General features: G+C 38.5%; 1 protein-coding gene across 1 annotated transcript in view; it reads right to left on the bottom strand.

The window, feature by feature from the left end:
- hecw1a (HECT, C2 and WW domain containing E3 ubiquitin protein ligase 1a) overlaps window positions 1-4,730 on the bottom strand; it is a 49,316-nt gene extending 44,586 nt beyond the window's left edge. Inside the window, exon 1 of the mRNA XM_026292277.1 lies at window positions 4,701-4,730. Coding sequence (XP_026148062.1) covers window positions 4,701-4,730 — 30 coding nt within the window. The remainder of the gene's footprint in view (window positions 1-4,700) is intronic.
- Between the last annotated feature and the right edge of the window lie 7,475 nt (window positions 4,731-12,205).

Below are 12,205 nucleotides of genomic sequence, written 5' to 3'. Positions count from 1 at the left end.
CATGTGCATCAATGAATGGTCACATGGTTTGCACTGCTGCAGAGGAGAGGCAGCTTGCAAAAGGAAGAAATTATCAGGAATATAATGAAATCTAGGGATCCAGGCCGATGAATGTGGTTCACCTCCAGGTGAAGGGTATGATTCAATATAACTGTTAGTGGGCTATATTCACTGTATTCATGAATACTACTCTGGTTATGGAGCCATAATTAACCTTGATTTAAGTGGCATAGATCAACGTTTTATTCCAATGACTTTGTGAAACAATGTGATAACGTTAAAGGCACTGATTTAAAATTATCATCTGAATCTGCAGCTCCACTCGCTTTTGTCAGTTTCTATGTATTGTTAGCTGTCATTCTCAAATGTCCTATAGCGCCATTTTAGGCAGCAGCAGTTACCTGAAACTTCACTAAAAAGCCACTGGTCACTACCTGCTCTTTGGTGAACATAATGGAGCATTTAGCAGCCGAAGAGCCAGATATTTCCCTCAGGAAATAAATAGAAAAACTAGAGTTACCGCTTTACATTTGTACACCTTCACCAACCATGCATAGTGGACTGTACAACACTACTGACTATGAGACACCAGATTCGAAAAAACTCACACAAAGTATTACTGATGTATTTGCAAGAATGGGACAACTACCTAATCAGTTCATAGTTGAGCCCAAGTGGACATTTTTGTCAAATTTGAAGAAATGCCTCAAGACAACCCCAAAACATACCACATGTATAAAAACACAACTTTAAATCCTTCATGTTGGTCCACGACTTCCAGGTGAGCAAATGAAAAAGTGTTTGGAATTTGGAATATCACCTTAAAATGTGATCGTATCTCAGTGTGTGTTAACAACTTATTTCTTTTGGCCTGGAGTTAGTTATAAGATTTTCATGAAATCAACCCTCTCTATAAAAACTTTTTGTGGTCACATCTTTTAGCAGTAGGCATTCAGTAATTTTCTATATATAGTCTTGTAGAAGAGCTTTTGTTCTTTATCATTTATTTATGAGGATGCTACAATAGCCAACTTAATGTTTACCAGTCACATTTACTACATATGTTATCTTACTATTAAAAAACAAGACAACACTTACTGTAGTGCCAAAGCTACAGAGTTACAGTATTTTCAAAAACCTACAGCAGGGGTCACCAACCCGGGTCCTTGAGGCCTGCTGTCCTGCATGTTTTCCAGAAATCCCTGCCCTACACACTACTGATTACCTGGAACAGGTGTGTTCAGCCAATCAGAAACTGGAAAGGCAGAGATAGTTGGAAAACCAGCAGGGCAGTGGGCCTTGAGGACCAGGGTTGGTGACCCCTGCCCTACGGTCCCTGCAACCACACAGTGGGATATTGGTATGGTGCCACAACCAGCTACACATTGGCATACTGATCCCCAGGTAAATGTTCTCAGTTGTCCTTCGTACTTGTTTTGACAGTTCAGTTATTAATCAACATAACTGCATATAAGATGACATGATTATTAATTCAGTGTACATGTGGAAGACAGGAAAGCTTAGCTTTAACTGAGATGATCTAGTAGTGTGGTTCAGTAATGACGTCTATAATTATATTGTAAAGTAGTTTTCCTCTTTCAGCTCATTGTTCAACACATGATCGAATCATTATTGAAGATGCTCTATTTTCCACTTCAACTGAAAGGTGATATGTACTTAAGTGCTGATGTGTTTCATGAAAAAAGTACTAAACACCATGAAATGACTGCACCTCATCTCCTCCAACACTTATCAAGCTACAGTTCTCAGCCTGGTTTTGTGCAGCTGCCTTTGGAATCCTCAGGGTGAAATAGGCCAAAAGCACTTCACAAATCACTATTTGCAAGTGTATCAGGTCGTCCACATGAAAGGAGCTGAGAGTCTAAAGCTGGGCAGCAAACACCACGGCTGTGACTTGTGATGTCAGTGCAGAAGGGCCATTTGGCCATTTATTGCTGGGAGCAAAAAAACTGACGGCATATAACTGAATTTAAAATAGTTTCCTACAGGAACATGACAAATTTCCCACATGAAGTTAGGATTATATACTTAATCTTTATTTAAGAATGTAATAATACCACTGACGATGAAGTACTTACCAGTACTTAACAATAATGCAGTGAAAAAAGCCCAAACGGGCCAATGAATAGCTAATAATATCCAAATTGGGTGCATCTTTACAGACACAGACCGGGTTTTGGGGATTGTCATTCTCTTCTTCAATTTCTGTGTTAAATTGGTAAAGCTATACTTCAAACTATCACTTAAGCATATAAGAAATATAACACCAAACAAAGCCAAAGCAGCAAATCTTCACATTTGTGATGCAGTAAAAAGCAATGTTTGATGTTTTTCCATGATGTTACTAGAGTGTTATGTGATCATGTACTCTGCATTAACACTTTATGTTAAACCACATGGTTTACCGTGGGTTGGCAAGAAGAAGAAATCATCAAACGGATGACTGCAGCTCTGTTTGATTTTGCTTGTTGGAGCTTTCAGTTTTACCCAAGGCTGCGATTAGTATCAGATCTTTCTCTACTGTAAGGTGTGACAAATGCCTTAATGTAAGTTCAGACCAAATTCTAACAAATAATTAAAGTTCACTAAATTAATTCATACAATTAATTAATTAATTCTTACATTTGCCTGAAAACATTCTCAGTTACAGTAAAACTTATACTGTAGTGCTGTAAAAGTTCATTTTTGCATTAATAGAATCTGGTGTATCTCCCACTACACTTTGGTATAACACTATGCTAAGTGGGGTCCCACTGGTCACCAGTCTCTAATGCTTTTAATTTAAGTGTCTTCTTCTTGTGGAAAAAAAAAGACTAAATGTCAGTTCTACCATGAGGTCATTACGACCAACAATTAGCTAAGTGATATGTGACCTGAATTTCCCTTCAGGGATGAATAAAGTTTATTTTATTTTACGTCTACCCACCAAATAATGACACGGGGGGGAAAAGAAGGAGTTCCATACTAAAGAGCCACGGGATGTTTTTCTCCATGACCATTCAACCACAGTAAACCTGTTTTCATTATTGTAACCATAACAAGACAGGACAATCTTTTCATAGACCTAAATCGAGTTGTTATTGTGTCTAAATAACATTGTCCAGTTGTTCCATAATTGTAATGGCACGTTAGTGTTTGCATAATGACACTGGTCCATTTCACTTACTGTCCTAGCAATGTGTTTCATAAGGTCTGGGAGCCTGCCAATCAAACATATATATTTGTCAATACTAGAAGTAATCATTAGGCCTTGACTCTAAGTATCCTTGAAAGGTAAAAGAGTTAAAGCACAATTTCAGTTTTAGGCAATGTCACAGAGAAGCTGATGTTTCAGTTTAAAAGCAAAAAATGGTGTCAGTGTCAAAGTGATGTTCTCCTTAATTTTTACAAAGCATGCTGAGAGGCAGCACCAGCAGAAAAACTGAAGATAAAGAGCTCACGGCGCAATGTTTTAGAAAAAAGTCTAAGAACGTTACATTTGGTTCACACATTATGTAAAAACGTCAAAGGTCAATCGCTGTTAAAATGGCAACTTGCTTACGGGAATAACATGATTAGTCCGCTGCCCTGTAGCACTACAGCAGTACTGCTAAGGGGCTAAGAGTCCACATAGACTATCTGGGTTCTCCTCTGGGACCTCAGCCAACCACTGCAGAGCTTTATTCACTGAAGTGGCTTCATAAAAATGGCCAACCTCACACTACCAAAACCTCTAAAATCACAGCTTTGCTACATATATGGGACAATATCCTACTTAACTACGGCCAAACCATGTTAGAGAATATGTGCATATTTATAAGTGTCAGAAACAGATAGTTGGAGATTGAGATGTAGGAGTTTGTGTTGTGATGGCCATAATTTATAAACAGTGTGACAACCCCCATCACTGGTGACATATAGCCCAAAGTCACATCCATAGGTGATACAGTCATTTTCATCCAGGAACCTGATCTAATGTATTATTTGTTTTTTATTTGCTTTATATCAAAACGCTGAGGAAAACCGGTGGAAAAACACAACCATAGTGTGTTACAGCAGAACTTATGAGGGTTTTGAGGACGGGAATCCCCCACGTAAAGAGGGAAGGGAGGTCTTCTTTTAGGCCTATTAGCGCTAAAACTTCAAACCAGGAGAAACTAGGGTGAATCTGCAGGGCTCTGACATTTCCAGAGTCAATCGGCTACATTACACCAGTCATTGAGGAAAATAGTTGAGGCTATTTAAGGCTGTGTTGCTTAATTGCAATAAATAAATAAATAAATAAATTTAAAAAAGAGTGGATATTAGATTTAAAAGTGACCTTACATATCAACCTACTGTTTGATTCATCCCAGATCCAATAGCTCTATTGTTTAGTTTTTTCTGTTTGATATAAATCAACTATCAGGAGTGATGTGGTTTGGTAGCAGCCATAAGGTCAATCACCTCAAAAAAAAAAAAAAAAAAGAAACCCCCAAAAAAACAAAAAACACTTTCACTGAAATGAAACACTGTGGCCATATGAGCTTCATATCCGGCTATAAGAAAAATATTCAGACAACCTCATGTCCTCAGATGATGTTCTGCTACCAGTAAATCTGACTTCATCTACGGGAGAAGATCAACACATTTGCTGGGCCGCTGCTGGAGACTGATGTGACAGGCTGCATCCTCTAACAGCAACAAAGGAGACGACCTACCTGGGACAAAATAACCTGCCGGTGGATCATTCTCCAAAGGCAAAGCTGAGAGCTGGGACGGATACACGGCTGCTAACATCCACCGAGGTCCATTTCGATGGTAAAGAGCAGGAAAAACACATACAACGCATCGAGTAAAGGGCCGATGAGACAAACCAGAGAGGCTTTAGTCACATCCTCTCCTCATTCTCTGGACACAAATCAAGTTAATCACTATACAACATACATGTTCCGGCTACTGCCACAATTGGATACCCCCCAAAAACTGTACCACGTGAATGTTTATCATGGTTTTTGGCGAGTATTTTTGAGGGAACATCACCAACATACAATAAGTACATGTGAAAGAATTGGCTTTAACCTATTTGAAACGCTGCTCGCTTTTCCAAGCGATTTCAAAGACGCTTTTATTTTGAAAGTTCCACTTCTGGTCATGTTCAAGATTAATACATCGGACTTGACAGATCTGGGTACCAGTGTCTTACAGCCAATCAGAAATCGCGTTTCTCTGCTCGCGTGCGCTGCCTCCTCGTCTCTGCCCCCCCCCCCCCCCTTGTGATCGATCGCATCAACATGTAGCGCACACGCGCGCATGGGCTGGCTCCCGCGCGCAGTTATTATCCACGCCACTCCCTGTTCTCGTGCACTGTGGTGAGAGCTGCAGCTGATGTGACACATTTAAAGCTGCAGACCTTCAGTTTCTCACTGTCATTAAAGCAAAGCACCAGGATCAGTTCACCTCAGTGCGCACACTTATACCCTATTGCCGAATATATAGATAATATATATGACAAATATATAATATATAAATATATCTTGTATGTAATAAATGTTACTGGTAATATATATGACAGATATATAATATATAAATATATCTTGTATGTAATAAATGTTACTGGTAATATATATGACAGATATATCTTGTACTACTATTAAATAGTGCTCATCTCAGCGCTGAGGGACTAGCCTGGATATTCAGTGGTGGAAAGAAACTACTTGTATTCACAGACTAATATCATGACAACACTGCAGGTGCAAGTTTTTGGTTTATGTTCTTCATGTCTCTGTTTTCTGGAGTATGTGCATAACAGAACACTTTGTTCTCAAGGTTGCATTTTGTTCTCTCTGTGGCTACATACCAATGTGTGAAGGAGTATTTGTGAGTTATGCTTCTGTGAGAATGGAACAATGTGCACGGAGGCACAGCTGCCAAATGAGATTGTAAATTTTTAGGGAATTATCTTTTTAGTAGAATAGAGAAATAGAAGTTGTTTGCGTCTCTGTATAAATACAAGCCCTCAGCCCAGTAGGAACTGAGCAGACACAGCGACGTGTGGGTAATTTGTGCTGCTCCTTTTCTGGCAAGAAAACAAAACTCAAAAGACATTTTGGTCTGTCATTCTATTTATTTCTCACCACTGGGTTTTTGCCCTGACACAACCTCTTGTAGTCACTTTATATACCACAAATCAAAAATCTTCTTCAATTTATCCAAATCAAATAGGTTTTTGCCAAATGTTTATTTTGAAAGAAATAATGAATGAATAATGAATCGTCATTTACCATGAACAGTTTGTCACAAAAATTAATATTAAGCACTAAATATGTTTTTATATATGTTATTCATAAAGTATGTGTATATGTTATACATTTTTCATTGTGGCTGTGGTACAGAAAAGTGGAGTAAAGAGAGAAGGCGGAGAATCAAATAGTTAAAGATTCGGAGATAAACATAAAAAGAGTCTGAAGACCAGAAGCAGATGGAAACACTAAGCAGATACATCACACATGAACAGGTTCACAGGAACAAAGAAAAGGAGCTCTCTCTCTCTCACACACACTATGAATTTACTACCTTTACTCTGGACTAAAGATAATGGACCTTGTTTTAATTAACCTTCTTTCTATTATGTCACCGTCATTGGATATTTAGGTCACTTTTTAATTTGATGATTTTATACAGCACAATGGAGAAACAGATTAAAAGCGAACTAGACTGTCGGGCTGAAATAGGACACAGACGAAAAGGCACGCAAAATCTCCTGGTGCAAACACAAATGGGGGTGTTCGATACATTTTTACAGGGATGTAAAATAGAGCTGAATATGTTAATAGCTGGGGGAATACAAGACTTGCAGATTTCACCACTGACCAATTACTCGACCTCTTTTCATACCTGAAAAGCAACAAGGGAGGCAGAAGGGCTGAGGTGTAATATTGTACCTTCACTGACACATAATTAAAGACCATGTTCATTAACTTCTACCAATCAACAAAGTCATGTGTCTGAGGCTGGTTCACGATCTATAAGGGCAGAGATGCACTAAACTGACAACAAAGGCCGACTGTTGCATGTCACCTTTATCTAAGAAATAGTTTGTAACCAGAGGGAAAATGACATCTGTCTTCTGGGAAAAGGGCAGATCCATCGACATTTGCAGACAAATATCTGACTGAGAAATACAGATTCTCAGGTGATGGCATTTGATACGCTGAGCACAAAGATACAAGCCAGGACAGCACCAAGCCTTTGCGTCACACACACATCCTATTACAGATAAGATCAACGATCACTGGTCAAATTTAAGGTAAAATGTTCAATTGTTAATGGAAATGACAAGTAACTACTTGACTGTAATTATTCTACCTCTTCATTTGCTTTGATGAGATGCTACTGCTGAGATGGGGAGAAATAAGGGGCACAGATCTTTTCCAGCTCTTCATCCCTGTATCTGGTTGACCTCTTCAGCATAGTCCTAGTTACCCTGGTATTTGTTGTACTGCATTTTAGTTTCTATTTCTGCCTCTAAAGCTTCATTTTGATGCTGCTCTTCAAAGTATTTTCGGGTTGGTTATGTCTCACAGCTTCCTCCTCCCACCTGACACCACAGTTGAACACATATTTAGAACCAGTGTTTGTTTTTCTGTCTTTACAATGTCAAGCATCAGTTTTTCTTTTTCTTTTTTTTTTGGAGCAAATCAGTTCCCAGCTGGCCATTCCCCATCTTAACTAATATTTAAATGGCAAGACAGTATTGTCCAAAATAAGATTGTTAAGAGCAATTACTGAATGCCTGTGACAAACAGTGGATTCTCACTGCTCCTGATTTTCTCTGTACCCCATTTGTCAGTCCTACTTGGACTCCCTCTGTGTTGTCTACAATTTCCCAGACCTTGAGCCATATCAGTGTTTAGACAGCCTGCTGTACAGCCAGTTGAGTCTAATTTTCCTCATTATCTTATGATAACTACTCAAAACACCATATTTTTGTTTTAGTGATGCTTTTAAGTGACACATAAAGAATGAAGGAGAGATAAAAGGCTTCTTTGCACTCAAATGTTGTCCAACCAGAATAATGAATAAAAATCTCAGTTTTCAAAGTCTCTTGTTGGTTTATTCTGGTGACAGATAACGTATGGTACGTACACACAATCACACGTTCCCCTTACAACAGTGTTCCAGACCAACAATACGTATAATTTACTTCAGTATCAGCTAAGAACAGATATTATTATTGTACTTCAACTATCTGCTGGTTCTAGATGGTGCTCCCCATAAACATACAATGCTCATGTTGAAACTACAACCCATTTAAGTCCTAATCTTGTAGCTTCTATACAGATGGAGGCCTCAGAGACTTGTAGACTGCAAAAGAGTTTAAATACTTAAATAATTAACTTAAAGAAAACAATAACAAAATCATAAAGTTGCGTAAAACATCTCAGTAATGACGTCAAATTACATTACACATCTTGTCTGGAGACTGCTCTTGTTTGGGGTTTGTTAATATTAGCAGTCTCCATCAGGATGGGTTGATAGCTGATTGTCATTTGCTATAAATAAAGGCAAACGTACTGTAGCTGTTTAACAATCTTCCCCATAAATAAAATCAGCCCATTACAAAATGGTGGTTCCCCTTCTTGTGAATCAGTCACAAGTCCATTGCCCAGGTAAGAAAAATGTGCTACAGAAATATCTTCCTTTTTAAGACCATTCATTAATATTATCTGTTCATAACTTAGAACGATGTAGTTTTACTTATTTGAGCCTTAAAAATAATTGAAATAATCTAGTTTAAAAGGATAAATATTGTGAACTACATGCAGCATGGGTCATGTAAATACACATGACTTTGTGTTAACCTTGGTAAGCAGATTTCAGACCTACTGTAGTCAGATGTTTTGTCACTGTAGTCATATGCTACAGATTTGACTGTTCCTCTGCTGACCTCTGCTGGACAGAAAGTGTCAATGCCTCTGCATTACATCATTCAATAGCTACCCCTCCCTGATTCCATCATATCAATTAAAAACACTGTGTCAACTCTAAATAGGAGTATTTCAACAAAAACTGTATTTCAGATGAACCTCCGTCTGAGGTCACTGTGCAAGTTATCGGTTTATATTCTGTCTGTGTTTTTGTGTAGGAGGAAAGAGGGATCAAGGGGCAGAGAGATAGTGGGAGAGAGAAATTGGTACAATGAATGTAAATGAGTAACCAACATTTTCATCTTGCTGGGCTGACTGCACTTGTAGTCCCCTGGTATCTCGCTGTCTCCCTGCCATTACACCCCCTCACATTATCTCCAATAGTCCCTTTCATTCCTTTCCACTTCCACCCTCTCACTGTCCAGTCTTCTCTTCTCTAGGCTTATACTGTCACCTCCTCCTCCTGCTCCTCCTTCTCCTCCTCCTACTGCAGCTTCTTGGTTTAATTTTCCTGGATCCTCTGTTAGCTCTGTCTCCTAAGATTGATTAATTGACGCACAAGGTACAACAACTGCCCATCCGTCTTCACACTGACTGAGACATGAGAGGAAATGGAGAAAGATGAGGGAAAGTGGGGATTACCTTTTTGTGCTCAGTTACCACACAAAAACGCCTACTACTGCTTCACACTGCTGTTTTTCACACAAGCACATTTCTTCTCATACACCCTCTAACACACACTTAGAAACCGACAACGACTGACTTCAGGATCAAAAGGCTATGATTTAGATCAGGTTTGAAGAGATGAAATACATAAAGATGATCCATAAACTTATCATACAACTGCACATGGTATACATCAGTAATATGAAAATGAAAGCGCCACTTTGCTGGAATCATTGGTTAAACGCAAATGACATAGAAGAATATCGACAGTGTGAAAGCATATGAGGATGTACAAGAAAAACAAAGCTGTTTGGTTTAATTATTATATTAATGCAGTACACAGTCTCATTAAAAAGTTGTGAAGACACATTTCATTACCTTTACTGACAGCGAAATATGATTGTGTCCTAAATAACAGCTTGATCTAACGGCACTGAAGAAGTCCCTTGACAAGCAGAATGTTGAGGTAGTTTGAGTTTAATTACAGCAGTGACATTAATTTGACTGCAGTTAAATCAGCCAGACCCTAGTCTGTTTACCTTTAAACCGACACTATCATCTGTATATTTTGCTTTGGGCTGGCGATGCACAGCACTGTGGAGAGTAATTAAAACACATTCTCTCTTCCTTATTAGAGAAGCAATTCTCCAGAGATTTTGTGGAACCATCAGTGGGCACCTGGGGATAGTGCTAAACCATAAACTGACAAAAGATGTGGGCTTTAAAGTGGAAAAACCTCTGATTTATTTTCTGTGGTTTTAAAAAGTTCAAAGCGTTGTGCTTTCAAGTCACCTGAAGTGACTTCCATCAAGACCCAAATATTAACATGCCGTTGTGGGACATACATGTGCTATTTGATACATTTGTATAATAGAGTATACAACATGTTTCTTTACTGACATGTATATACACCAGACAGCAGCAGCTGATGGTGTCCAGTAGTTTTATATTTCACATTGCCCAAAAAATATGTTGATTTATTGTTATTTCTCCCAGTCGACTACCCACAGAGCTGTGCTGACATCTGCCATAGTTTTCTTAAATTTTCTCTCATTTTTTACAAGTTTGGCAAAATAGTTGATAGTTGAGGTAGATTATGTCCTCATTTCTAATTCTGCCCCAAAAATGTAATTAATCGATGTAATTAATTTTCTATCTGGGTAACTAATTTTACAGATTTACAGTATTGTTAAAAAAAACCCTATGTTGTTTCACACACACACATACACGTGTCTGCAGACCTTGTATTGTCTATATAGAGACAAGTCATCCTAGACTAGTCTTTATTAGCCCGTCCAAGATTCGAGTCATAGTTTTAAAGATGCCATTCATTGAAACCCACAGAAGATAAGACTGGGATGAGTGGAGAGAAACAAATGAGAGGCATGAAAAAAAAAACCAAAGTGTCATATAGAAAAACCACTTGTTTTCTTGTTGAGTGGGAGGAATTAAATCATCTGCAGTGTTTCCAGTGTTATACCTTATCCCAGCTCTAGAGGGCAGTGTGGTCCTTCCCTACAGCTGATACAAAGCAGTTTTATCCCACACTGTTTTGAAGTATTGAAAAGACTTGCTGTATGCTCTGTAACATCGTGTGGTTCTATCAATTTCCCTCTCTCACACCAGTGCACAATCTTCTATTTACATAAGGAGAATGAGTGTGTGTGTGTGTGTGTTTGCATTTATACTTCTGTGTTTGTAAGGACTACTTTGAGGAAAAATTCAACATGAGTGAGGACATTTTGGGGAAAGTGAAGACATTTTGCTTGGTCCTCACTTTTTCATGCCCCTGTTTGAGGCTTAAAACTTTGTTTTAGGGTTAGAATTAGACAGTGAGGTTTAGCTTAGAGTTAGGGTTAGGCATTTAGGTGCGATGGCTAAAATGACGGTAACAGTTAAGAGATGCATTATGTCAATTAGTGTCTTCGCAAAGATAGAAGTAGAAATGTGTGTGTGCATGTGAGTGTGTGAGACTAGTCACAGTATAGGTTCATCTTGTCTGTTTTGGCCAGGGGCAGTAAAAGACAGCATGTGGTGCAATGTACAAAACATCTTCTAGCGTCACCAGATTTGTCTCTGTCTCCTCCCTTTGCACCTCAGTATTTGCCTTGTTCTTTCTCAAACCCTGCATTGCTGTGAAGGTGACACAATCAAACAGGCTTTTCAAGACTCATACCAGTACTTTTATACTGATGAGCTGAACAGCTGCTGCTATTAATAATACTACAACTCAAATTGCTGCTTTTTGTTTGCTGGCACTGGTATGGTTACTACTGTCCTGCTGCCTAACACACTGCCAGTACTAATGCTGTAACTACTATTACTACTATTAGTACTACCGCTGCTTCTTCTACTAACATTACTACTGCCACAACAAATGTTAAAACTATTGATAGCATTCATAAGACTGGTGGTAGAACTATTACTAAAATTACAATCACTGTTCGAACAGACACTAGTGCAAACTTGTTCTCTTGTATGGTTGTGCGTCTGGTCTCCTTTTTATCAAAACAGTGTTAAGTGTTAGTGTTGAGATGTATGATAAATTTTACGTCATTAAACCAGCACAGTTAGTTCAAAATTAACTTCAAACCAGCTCAATACAGTATGGAAAAAGACAGACTTACCTG

The sequence above is a fragment of the Mastacembelus armatus genome, chromosome 20 (assembly GCF_900324485.2).
Source record: "Mastacembelus armatus chromosome 20, fMasArm1.2, whole genome shotgun sequence".
In the NCBI taxonomy this organism is placed as follows: domain Eukaryota; kingdom Metazoa; phylum Chordata; class Actinopteri; order Synbranchiformes; family Mastacembelidae; genus Mastacembelus; species Mastacembelus armatus.
The sequence above is the reverse complement of the archived record's forward strand: the minus strand, read 5'-3'. Positions and strand labels throughout refer to the sequence as shown.